The sequence below is a fragment of the Phyllobates terribilis genome, unplaced genomic scaffold (assembly GCF_046119375.1).
Source record: "Phyllobates terribilis strain yellow unplaced genomic scaffold, ASM4611937v1 Scaffold_5__5_contigs__length_657084704, whole genome shotgun sequence".
In the NCBI taxonomy this organism is placed as follows: Eukaryota; Metazoa; Chordata; class Amphibia; order Anura; family Dendrobatidae; genus Phyllobates; species Phyllobates terribilis.
Genome location: NW_027362765.1, coordinates 392,252,664 through 392,265,630, shown reverse-complemented (window position 1 = coordinate 392,265,630; position 12,967 = coordinate 392,252,664). Strand labels below are relative to the sequence as shown.

Below are 12,967 nucleotides of genomic sequence, written 5' to 3'. Positions count from 1 at the left end.
AGAACAATAAAGAATTGTGTGTTTATTTCAATTAAAGGACTTTTTTCTGGGTGTTTGTGTTTTTTTTAAATACTTTACTAGAAATTCATGGTGGTCATGTCTAATATTGGCGTGACCCCATGAATTTCGGGCTTAGGGCCAGCTGATAATGCCAAGCTGGCCTTAACCCCTTTATTACCCAGTGAGCCACCGCACCAGGGCCCTGGATGAGTTGGGTACAGCGCCAGAAGATGGCGCTTCTATGAACGCGCCATTTTCCGGGGCGGCTGCGGACTGCAATTTGCAGCGGGTGGGGCCCAGAAAGCTTGGGCCTCCCTGCGCTGCAGATTCCAGCCCCCAGCTGCCTAGTTGTACCTGGCTGGACACAAAAATAGGGCGAAGCTCCACGTTTTTTTTTTTTAAATTCATGAAATTCATGGAATAATTAAGAAAAAAAGGGCTTCCCTATATTGTTGTGTCCGGCTAGGTACAAATAGGCAGCTGGTGGTTGGGGGCAGCCCGTTCCTGCCTGCTGTACCTGACTGGACACAAATATAGGGCGAAGCCCCACGTCAATTTTTTTTAATTATTTCATGAATTTCCTGAAATGATTTAAAAAAAATTGACGTGGGGCTTCGCACTATATTTGTGTCCAGCCAGGTACAGCAGGCAGGAACGGGCTGCCCCCAACCACCAGCTGCCTATTTGTACCTGGCCGGACACAACAATATAGGGAAGGCCTTTTTTTCTTAATTATTTCATGAATTTCATGAAATAATTAAAAAAAAAAAATACGTGAAGCTTCTCCCTATTTTTGTGTCCAGCCAGGTACAACTAGGCAGCTGGGGGATGGAATCTGCAGCGCAGGGAGGCCCAAGCTTTCTGCCCCCCCCCCCCGCTGAAAATTGCAGTCCGCAGCCACCCCGGAAAATGGCGCGTTCATAGAAGCTGGATGCTGTACCTGGCTGGCATACAAAAATATGGCGAAGCCCACGTCAAAAGTTTTGGGAAAAATTAATTTAAAAAATAAATAATAATTTAGGGACTGCATCTTTATTAACTCCTCAAATGTCATTTAGTGTTAAAATAAAGGATTTATTTAAAAAAAAATTGACGTGGGGCTTCGCCAAATATTTGTGTCCAGCCAGGTGCAGCAGCCAGGAACGGGCTGCCCCCAACCACCGGCTGCCTATTTGTACCTGGCCGGACACAACAATATAGGGAAGCCCTTTTTTAAAAAAATTATTTCATGAAATAATTAAAAAAAAATTGACGTGGGGCTTCGCACTATATTTGTGTCCAGCCAGGTACAGCAGGCAGGAATGGGCTGCCCCCAACCACCAGCTGCCTATTTGTACCTGGTTGGACACAACAATATAGGGAAGCCCTTTTTTTCTTAATTATTCCATGAATTTCATGAAATAATTTTAAAAAAAAATGCGTGGGGCTTCGCCCTATTTTTGTGCCCAGCCAGATACAACTAGGCAGCTGGGGGCTGGAATCCGCAGTGCAGGGAGACCCAAGCTTTCTGGGCCCCACCCGCTGCAAATTGCAGTCCGCAGCCGCCCCGGAAAATGGCGCGTTCATAGAAGCGCCATCTTCTGGCGCTGTACCCAACTCATCCAGGGCCCTGGTGCGGTGGCTCACTGGGTAATAAAGGGGTTAAGGCCAGCTTGGCATTATCAGCTGGCCCTAAGCCCGAAATTCATGGGGTCACGCCAATATTAGACATGACCACCATGAATTTCTAGTAAAGTATTTAAAAAAAACACAACACCCAGAAAAAAGTCCTTTAATTGAAATAAACACACAATTCTTTATTGTTCTAAATTAAACCCTACTTACCATCACGCCCATTCCAGCTGAAGCCAACGATCTCCTGCAATAAAAGTAAAATAATAAAGCAACATCATCCTTACCTTTCCATGGCTCCCACGACAGCTTCAGCTCTGCTACATCGAGATGACAGGCTGGACCGCAGCAGAACGCTGCCATCCATCCTGTCATCCCGCAGACACTGAGAAGCGCAGGCATACTTCCACTCCTCAGTGTCTGGCTGTGACGGCATCCAGATGAGCCGAGGTCATGTCCAATGAACTCAGCTCACCTCATGCACGTCACTGACAGCGTGGGAAAATTCTCCTGCACTCAGCGCTTCAGCGTGAGAATTTTCCCACGCTGTCAGTGACGTGCATGAGGTGAGCTGAGTTCATTGGACATGACCTCACCTCATGTATGTCACTGACAGCGTGGGAGAATTCTCACGCTGAAGCGCTGAGTGCAGGAGAATTTTCCCACGCTGTCAGTGACGTGCATGAGGTGAGCTGAGTTCATTGGACATGAACTCGGCTCATCTGGATGACGTCACAGAGAGACACTGAGGAGCGCAAGCAAGCCTGCGCTTCTCAGTGTCTGCGGGATGACAGGCTGGATGGCGGCGTTCTGCTGCGGTCCAGCCTGTCATCTCGATGTAGCAGAGCTGAAGCTGTCGTGGGAACCATGGAAAGGTAAGGATGAGGTTGCTTTATTATTTTACTTTTATTGCAGGAGATCGTTGGCTTCAGCTGGAATGGGCGTGATGGTAAGTATGGTTTAATTTAGAACAATAAAGAATTGTGTCTTTATTTCAATTAAAGGACTTTATTCTGGGTGTTTGTGTTTTCTTTTAACTTTGACTATGGGGTTAGTAATGGGGCTGTCTTATAGACGCCTCTCCATTACTAACCTGGGCTTGATGTCAGCTGGCATTATAAGCTGACATCAACCCCAACCCTATTACCCCCTGCCACCGCACCAGGGCAGCGTGGAAGAGCGAGGCTAAGTGCCAGAATTGGCGCATCCTATGGATGCGCCATTTCTGGGGCGGCTGACGGCTGGTGTTTCTAGCCTGGGAGGGGGCCAATATTCATGGCACCCTTCCTGGGCTATTAATATCAGCCCCCAGCTGTCTGCCTAGCCTGTGCTAGCTATTAAATTAGGGGGGACCCCACGTTATTTTTTTGGGGGGGTTCCCCCATTTTAATAGCTAGTAAAGGCTAGGTATTCAGCTGGGGGCTGATATTAGTAGCCTGGGAAGCTCCGTGGGTATTACCCCCTTCCCAGGCTTCAAACATTTGCCCCAGCTGTCTGCTTAACCTCCGCTAGAGCCTAAAATTAAGGGGAACCCCACGCCAATTTTTTTTTAAATAAATCCTTTATTTTAACACTAAATGACAAGTACAGTAATCAACACTGTCACTGTACTTCATATATATGTGACTGACATGTTTCTATCTATCTAATCTATGTGTGATTCTCTATTCTTTCCATTCTAAATTGTCGGGTACAGATGCTGAATTGCTGGCCGGCTTTCTTAAAGAGACGGTGCATGAAAACACTATTATTTTTTTAAATAAATCCTTTACACTAAATGACAAGTACAGTAAGCAACACTGTCACAGTACTTCTTATATATGTGGCTGACATGTTTCTATCTATCTAATCTATGTGTGAAGCTCTATTCTGTCTGTTATAAATTGTCGGGTACCGCTGCTGAATTGCCGGCCGGCTTTTTTAAAGAGACGGTGCACGAAAACACTAATATTTTTTTTAATAAATCCTTTACACTAAATGACAAGTACAGTAAGCAACACTGTCACTGTACTTCATATATATGTGACTGACATGTTTCTATCTATCTAATCTATGTGTGAAGCTCTATTCTTTCTGTTGTAAATTGTCGGGTACCGGTGTATGCCGCTGATGAATTGCCGGCTTTTCATGTCATTCTACATTATTCTTAGTTGTTTTACTTCATGTAGAATTAACCTACAAGGAAAGAAAGGGTTTATTTTCATTCCGATATTTGTGTCCCATTGACTTGCATTGGTTTCCGGTATCGGAATCGGCGATATCCGATACTTTTTGGGTATCGGCCCGATCCAATCCGATACGATATTTCCTGATATCGGAAGGTATCGCTCAACACTAATCGTCAAGTATATCCAAATATATTTTTCCCTTTTCCTACACATTTCAGACCATACATAGATAATCAATGAATAAGGACTAACTATGGTCTGAAACGCGTAGAAGAAGGGAAAAAAAAATATTTGGATATACTTGAAAATGTTATACTCTTAATAATTTGGAATAAAGCTTACTATTTTATCTGGAAAAACAGGCAAAGCCAGAACACCTTTGCTCCGTGCTCTGTCTAATAGCTGTTATGGGGTACTGCAGCTCAGATCCCATTTACTGTGCCCACCAATCGTAGTGGAGTCAGACTGTATTTCCCTCCACACACAGGCACCAAGAAAAAATATACCATGTGCTATACCTTTTTCTTTTTGCAATGGTGAACAGATGCCTAGATCGGCATCTTTCAGAATTGTGAACACTGATGGGCATATACCTCAAAAGTATACAATCCCGACTGTTGTGTTTTCAATGATCCTGACCCATGTAGCACCCCCCCAGTGGTGCCCGCATTTCCTTTTGGTGTTAGTGGCTTGGTGGAATTCCACCATTTGTCAAGTTGAAAATCCAACAAAAAGATATATGAAATCTAACCACATAATTCAGAATTTGACATCATACAAAAGTATTTTTTTTTTTTACCTTTGAAATCCCAATGATGTTGTACTAAATATATTGTAGGGGTATTAGTAATAAGAGCTTAGAAATAGAGGACTTACCTAACAAAAGAGCACGATAGCAGATTTATTGTGTAAAGGATACAACACGCATTCCCCGCTCTACCGGGTCAGTAATTAGGAGGCCCCTGGGAGCGTATATCTTTTCATTCTGCTCTTGGATGTATTTGGAGATTTTCTTCAACACCTTCAATATTAAAGCAGAGATTAGTCAAACAATATAAGGTTCAGTATTTAAGACAATGGATGTGGAAAGCATCACAATGAGTCCCTGAATGGCCGATCCTGTAGGTTACCTGGGGGATGTGACACTATCTTACTGAGCAATAGCCACCCATGGAGCTTACATAAAGGCCAAACATTTCCAGTCCAGTCATGTATTGTCCTTACATTGTATAAAAAGTTTAGCAGCAATGGGGTCTTAAGACATTGGGAAGGTCCTGGAGCCCCCTCCCCCTTCTTGCTGCAATTCTACCTATTTAGCTAACCATTATCAACATCTTTCTTTTGTTTTCTAGATCCGGGAACCTGTCCAGATTCGGATATTTCCAGTGCACTTCACTGTAAAGAGCCATTCGAGTTGTTTCTTGGAGTTCAATCTTCAGATGGGAAACACACTGTGCCAATTAAGAAATATAAAAATAATGCAAAAAAATGTACATAAAAAAAAAAGTACAAAAAATTCGGATGGGACTTTGTATGAGGTTTTACACCCTTCCTGAGGATTGCGTTAGAAAAATTTTAAAAAGAGGTTAAGAAAAAAAAAAAAGTTTAGAAAAGTACAGTACACTTCTTGCTGTACGATGACAATAAGAAGCGATGGCGGGTCCTTGTGAGCTGTGGGGCAAGAAATGCTTCAGGCAAGATTATGGTTGGGTCTTTAGTGCAGTCTAATTTTAGATTACATTTTGGTTGCTTTTTTTTGCGCCAGAAATAGGTGCAAAATTTTGGCCTACAGCATTTCACCTTAAAGGGAACCTGTCACCAGCTTTGACAGATATGAGATACAGCTACCACATTTCAGGCCTGATATACAGCATTCTACAATACTGTATTTCAGCCCCTACCCTGACCTGAAAGAGAATAAAAAGAGCTTTTATTATACTTACCTGCGGGGCGGTCCATTCTGATGGATGTCAATGTTCTTGGTCCGGCACCTCCCATCTTCTTGCGATCGCCGTCCTCCTTCTTGCTTCATGTAGATGACGCATGCCTATATCATCCAGTCTCCCCGGCATTGCGCTCCTACACAGGCGTACTTCTCAGCCTTTTTGAGGATAGAGCGAGGTACTGCAGTGCAAATGTGCTAGGAAAGGTCAAAGAGCCCCGGCGCATGTGCACTGCAGTACTTTACTCTGCCCTCAAAAGGGTAGAGAACTAGGCTTGCGCAGGAGCGCGATGCCGGGGAGACTGTATGGACAAAATAGGCATGCGTCATCCACACGAAGAAAGAAGGAGGACGGCGATCGCAAGAAGATGGGAGGCACCGGGCCAAGAACATCGACACCCATTGGAACGGACCGCCCCCAGGGGAGTATAATAAAAGCTCTTTTTCAGGTCGGGTTGGGGGCAGATATACAGCATTATAGAATGCTGTATATCAGGCCTGCAAGGTGGTAGCGTATCTCATATCTGTCAAATCTGGTGACAGGTTTGCTTTACGGCATGCTCCTTATCAAACAAGGCACAGAAAGTGTCTAAATATGTAATAAGCCATATATCTCCCCTAGTATTTTTGGCCACAATACTTATTACTAGAAGACAAGGTCAAGAGCAAATGCACATCTTGAAGCTTCGAATGCAAAATTTAAGTCAGAGCCCCTCGTATACCACTTATAATACGGCTACCAGAAAATCAGAGTCGGATACAAATCTTGCCTCTGTGCTTTCTATAACTATGACCTGGTTTAGCATCTTTTTTTTTTTTTTTTTTTTATCTTCAAGCTCTGGGAACTTGCCCAGATTCCGATGTTAGGATTGTACATTAAGCATAATTATTAGAGATGAGTGATTCTTTTGAAATTCGAATTCGTCAGCTTTGTCAAATTTTTCCCCAAAATTCTATTTGCAGCAAATCAATTTGCAAGTACTGCAAAGCCTCCAACTGCCTTAAAACGACATGTATAAACACTCAGTAGTCTCCTAGAACAGTATGGAATTATTTTTTAGACCTTTAACGAAAACACCGCTTTAGGGATCTTTCACATGTCAGTTACTCCAGTACGTACGAGGTCACCTATCGGTCAGATGGATTACAGCGTGGAACACTGCACTTTTTCAACTTCGGACAGGTGAGTATAAGGATTTTTTTTATTTTATTCTTATTTATACACTTTCTGGACACAGCGGGGGCACAATACAATGGTCAACATTGTCCCCTGCTTGTGCTGATCGCAGCGCATTCAGGGGACAATGATGACAGATGCCTTAAGCACCAGGCGCTTGGGAACAGTGCTACTGTACCACTGATTCCCAGGTGCCGGTACGTGTGATCCTGATGTGGGACACTGTTGCCACACAGGTAGACATGGACACGGATCTCTCTGGTACTGGTTTTACCAGTACCGGAAATATTTGGACATGTGAAAGAGCCCTTAGTAATGTCAAGTTGAACTCAGCATGTCTGACTATGCTTAAATGGATGGTAGCTGTTTTTCACTATCACACACACAACAGTATCTGTAATGTTTATTCAGTGTTCTGAAGCTTTCTCTCCTTAACTCTACTGCTAGCTCTAAGTTGTGAGCTGTGACGTCCTCTCACTAAATGAAAAACTCCTGTTACCCAAAACCAATAGAAACAAAGATAACAGAACTAAAACACCCAAAGAAAGGTGTATCTGCTGTGGCCACAAAATACAGGATCAATATGACAAAATGTCTCTTTCCTCACTTATCAGATACTTTTATTCTCGCCCTACACTGATCATTCACTCTCAAAAACTTCTCAATTGTGTTTACAGATATGTCTTTAGTGAGGGATCAAAATACAAGTGCTGTCTATAAATGTCTATGCAGAAGGGAGAAAACTGGAGTGAGAAAGAAGCAGAGGAAGAGACCGAGAGAAGCTGCTGAGGCTTCTAGTAAATAGGAGAAAACTGATAAAAAATGGAGGATAAAAATTACATAGTGGAAAGAAATTTTCTTTGTCGACATGACAATTAATTCTGAAAAAAGGTCACCTGAAATGCAGGTACACTTTCACTGAGCACTGCCCATCTGAGTGCTCTGTTACTGGGGATTGGAAGAGATCCATGGCTTGTGTTAATGTGAACGTGGTGCATTATAATAAATAGGACCTTCTACATAACTTGCATTTGGCCCCAGGGGCTATAGTTACACAATACCCTTTGCCAGGACAAAAAGATGCATCTGAAAGCAGATGTATAATACATATACAAACATGAAATATAATAATACATATATGCAATACCCCAAGTATTACGCGTACCATAATCTTTGGGACAATTTTGTAAAATTAAAATGAGATACAATTAGGAGAACTAAACATAATATCTGTTTACCAAATGCATTATAATATGTCAATTTGCTGTCCAGAATACTAGCCCCCCCCCCCCTTATATTATAAAACCAATCTTAGCTGTAGCAGAACTAATGAGGGAGGGGCTGTAGGACCATGCCCCCTTATCAAAACTAGTAACTTTTCTCAGTATCAACTGGGGCCGAAGTGGGAATAGAATCTGCTGGGAAATTAATTTCCAACGTACAAAGGTTGAGTTTGCTTTGGAAAACTGCCCAGATCGACAGGGTGATATAAAGAGATTGGGCAATTATTCCCCTACAAAACTTAGCCTGCTGAGTGGCTGCATGTTGAAACAACCTTTCCCAAGCATCTGAAGAGAGGATTAAATCTGCTCACCAAGAAATAGACAGATAATAATGTGAAATACCCAGTCTGACGTGTGACTCTATCCTGCTCTCAGAAGTCTAGTTGTGTCGATCTTGGATGGAGTTCAAAGCGGTAATGCTGAACGGAGACTTGGTGACTCTTTGCAAATACAAATCTTATTTTATACAAGCCAAGCATCCTTCAGGAAAGAGTCAAAATATGACCCAATTTCCCACCAACGACTTCCTCTCCCGTAATTCGCTTCGGCTTAGAAGATTGAGCGAAAAAAATTGAACCAAGAAACTTGGCTGCGCGCATGGATATTGATATGGATAGAACATAAGAACACGCTAATCCTCCTTATCTCTAGTCAACTAGATCCAGGCTGTTGGAAATCTTAATGTAAAAGTTGTATTGAGGTGGAATAATCTAATTCTAAGGAAAAGTGGAATTTCCCATCAAAATATATTCAGGGCATGATAGAAGTTGTAGCTTTGCAGCAGGGTTGAGGTTTACTGCCATAAAGACAAAAGTCTGAAACATTTCAGTCTTCTCGAATTCTACTTCCACAGCGCTCATGCAAGTTAGCTCTCTCCTAGAAGGAAAGAAAAAACTCTCTTTCTAGTGTAACTTATGGAGGTAGCTACTATACCTTGTAAGTGAATGTACAACCTGGCACTGACTTAGAGGGTAAGCTACCTTTAATAGTTATTTTTGCTTCCTTACGGGAAAGAGCGATTTTGCATGTTTTTCTCAGCTTTGCATATAAAATAATCCATATTTAGCTGGATTTAAGGATTGCCAGTGTTTCCTCTAAAAATGCATCTCATTCAGCCAGGCAAACCCGGCTCAGCCGTGATGAGGGGGGAACATACCCCGAAATTGCTGTTTGTAAATGGGTGTCTGTCTTGGCTAATATCTCTAGTTATGTTACAATGCTTGATAAAGGGTAACTATGCCCAATAGGTGGTTCTAGCAAGATCAGGGAGGAGGAAGCTAATTTGCATGTTTTTCCAACAAAGCAATGCAAATAAGATTTCATACTTATTATTTAAAGTTGTCCACTACTTTATCATTGATGACCTATCCTTAGATAAAGTAGAACAGCCGATTGGCGGGGGTGCCGGGTGTCAGACCCCGACCAATCAGACATTAATGACCTATCCCAAGGATAGATCATCAATTATAAAGTAGTGGACAACCTCTTTCAGGCAAGACTATTTAACAGGCACCAGTATGATATACAAATGTTCTTCCATATGCGGCCAGAGTCTGATGTCCGTCCACATCAGGAAGTTACACACTAAACGTGCGTTGGGGTGGAGGGATTTAAGAGGAATTTACAGAGATTTAAGATATATTTGTATACATTGCTAAGGCACAGGCCTTATGCACATTGCACTTTATGTAGTGAGAAGTATATACTGTGTATTTATCTGTGATTTCCTCTGTGCCCCCTATTCAACGGCTATCTATATGCAAGCTAATATATATTATTAAAATAGGCTACCTATTGATATTACATGACCTGTCAAACTTTTTGCCTGAGGAGACATACTATATACTATCATGATCTCTTAATATGTTGTCTTGATGTCCCTCACAGTGTGAGGTGCTTTTTTTTAACAATTTACTGTTTGTTTAGTTACTTTATTGTATTTTTTCGGAATAAAGAATTTAATGTTTCCAGAGTTGCTGTGGCTGTTTGGTTTCGAATCATATACGGTACTTTAGTTTCACAACCAAACGAATAGATTTTTGCGTGTTCATATACACAACAATACCTAGTATGATATACAAGGACAATTTATGCTGATTATAATAATATAATGACTGCAATATATTAAGAGGATAACATTTTTGATGGGAGGAGGAGGAGTGCTTCTTAAAGAAAAGAACAAAATCACAAGGATATAAAATCACATTGTTGGATAAAACATTCCAGTTGTTAAGCGCTTAAAAGGAGTCTGTCACCCCGAAAATGCGATTTAAACTACTTATATCTGCAGTAGTTTCTTCTTCTTTAGATGGACAAAAAAACTGTTTTATTTGTAAATAAGGGCTCCTTGGGGCGGCGCTTGGTGAGGCCAATGGGACAGCAAACCATTTCACCCCTTCAATCAACATACAATGCAATTCCCTTTAGACTGATTGACGGCACAAATTGGTTACACCAAGGGTGCATTATTTACATGTGAAATGAAAGTTTGTCCAAATAAAGAAGTAAAAACTATACTGCAGATAGAAATTTTATATGGGCTAAGTCCCCTATACGACTTTATAAGTAGTTTAAATCATGTTTTAATAAAAAAAAAAAATGGGGAGAAAGGGAAAGGGGCTCAGCTCACCATCAAAAATGACACCTGTGCCGTGGAAGGAGCAACGCACAGAGGCACCCATGTCAGCGCTGCAAGCAACAATAATACAGAGAAGAAAATCTCCAGCGATGGATCGTCAGGCAAGTAAAAACCTCCAGTTTATTAGGAAAAAAATTAAAAAACCATATAGCAAATGGACCAATTCACATAGGATCTACAAAAACCAACGCGTTTCGGCACGTAGCCTTAATCATGGTATGAAGGTTTTTACCTGAAGATCCATCGCTGGAGATTTTCTTCTACGCAAATCATACGGAAATGGTTAAATTCCATCCAAGGTCCTATTATTTCTGCTAGTAGAGAATGTAAGGAATCAATGTGGCATGATATGGTCGTACAGGAATTCTCTATTGGTGAGTACAGACCATTGGGAACCAGTAAACAGTCTTTTCGAGCCGAGACAAGTAATAAACCTAAAATAAAAGGTGATTTACAATGTACCTTCTCATAGTGTGTCTCCATGCAGAGGAAGATAAAATAAGCTGTGGCACAAGCCAAGCACCCCTCGAGGTAAGAGCTACCCCCGATTTTTTCAGCTTCCATGTAGTACATGTTGAGGGTCTTCACGGTTTCTTCAAATAGCTGCTTTTCAATCTAAAACAGAGGCCATAAAAATCTTCATTATTATAGCTGATACTATTACAGCAACAACTTGCTTGTAGAGATATAGATAGACTGTGCCCAGCATAAATGAGTACACCCCCTTTGAAAAGTAAGATTGTAATGAATATCTCACGGAATAAAAGAACAATTTCCAACATTTTGACAAGACTGTTTCATAGAATATTTTTTTAACCCAAAACATGAAAGTAAGGTTAATAATATAACTGTCACTACAAAATCTTCAGTTTTCCTCAAATTAGCAATCCGGAAAGAGAACTAGACCCCCAGACACCAATATAATTTAAGCAAAAAATATTTTTACTGAATTACACAGAGCGATAAAAAGACATTAAAAATACACATAGGCGAGGATAGTGAATGATGAATGAACGGAAAAACACCTTCTGATGAAGCTTGATGCGAAACGTGTGTCAAGGGGTACTGGATGAAACATTTCCACAGTGGGTAACGTATCTTTATCATTATTGCCTCATACAGGAATATGTAAGTGTCAGGCACTATCAGATTGCTACACTGTAGCACTTTACGAATTGTTTACGTCTTCCTCCATTATGACTAGTGAGGAATAGACCATATGATTGGCATGTTTGGTAGCCTTTCCAGCAGCGATTTGCCATAAATCAGCGTCTCACAGCAATTTTTCTATCTGTAGATTGGCATCCGTATGCGGCATGGTGTCTTCTGGATTTGTTTCACTTACATCATGTGAAACCTATATTTACAACCTGTATCTATCAGATGTAATGTGTTTCCCACCACCATAGATGGTGTCCTGGATTTTGCATGCTCCGATTCCCCATTATATAAATACATGCTGATTGATTGAATACTTACCAATTTTTGATTATTTATAAACCTACTTTATGGAAATCAGAGCACTGAAAATAATTTTGATAAACTCGATATGTGTTTTGTATGTATCACTCTTATTATTGGTCCATTGTCAGGAATCATATACAGTGCCTACAAGTAGTATTCAACCCCCTGCAGATTTAGCTGGTTTGATAAGATGCAAATAAGTTAGAGCCTTCAAACTGTAAACGAGAGTAGGTTTTATGAACAGAAGCATAAATCTTACAAACCAAAAAGTTATGTTGCTCAGTTGAATTTTATTAAATTTTAAACATAAAAGTGTGGGTCAATTATTATACAACCCCTATGTTTAATATTTTGTGGAATAACCCTTGTTTGCAATTACAGCTAATAATCGTCTTTTATAAGACCTGATCAGGCCGGCACAGGTCTGTGGAGTTATCTTGGCCCACTCCTCCATGCAGATCTTCTCAAAGTTATCTAGGTTCTTTGGGTGTCTCATGTGGACTTTATTCTTGAGCTCCTTCCACAAGTTTTCAATTGGGTTAAGGTCAGGAGACTGACTAGGCCACTCCAGCACCTTGACTTTTTCCCTCTTGAACCAGGCCTTGGTTTTCTTGTCTGTGTGCTTTGGGTCGTTGTCTTGTTGGAAGATGAAATTACGACCCATCTTAAGATCCTTGATGGAGG

General features: G+C 41.2%; 1 protein-coding gene across 1 annotated transcript in view; it reads right to left on the bottom strand.

Moving 5' to 3' along the window:
- Positions 1-12,967, bottom strand: part of GOLGA7B (golgin A7 family member B) — a 79,139-nt gene that overhangs the window by 20,618 nt on the left and 45,554 nt on the right. Inside the window, exons 3-4 of the mRNA XM_073684989.1 lie at positions 11,282-11,434; positions 4,699-4,800 (exon numbers count right to left, since the gene is read on the bottom strand). Coding sequence (XP_073541090.1) covers positions 4,699-4,800; positions 11,282-11,434 — 255 coding nt within the window. The remainder of the gene's footprint in view (positions 1-4,698; positions 4,801-11,281; positions 11,435-12,967) is intronic.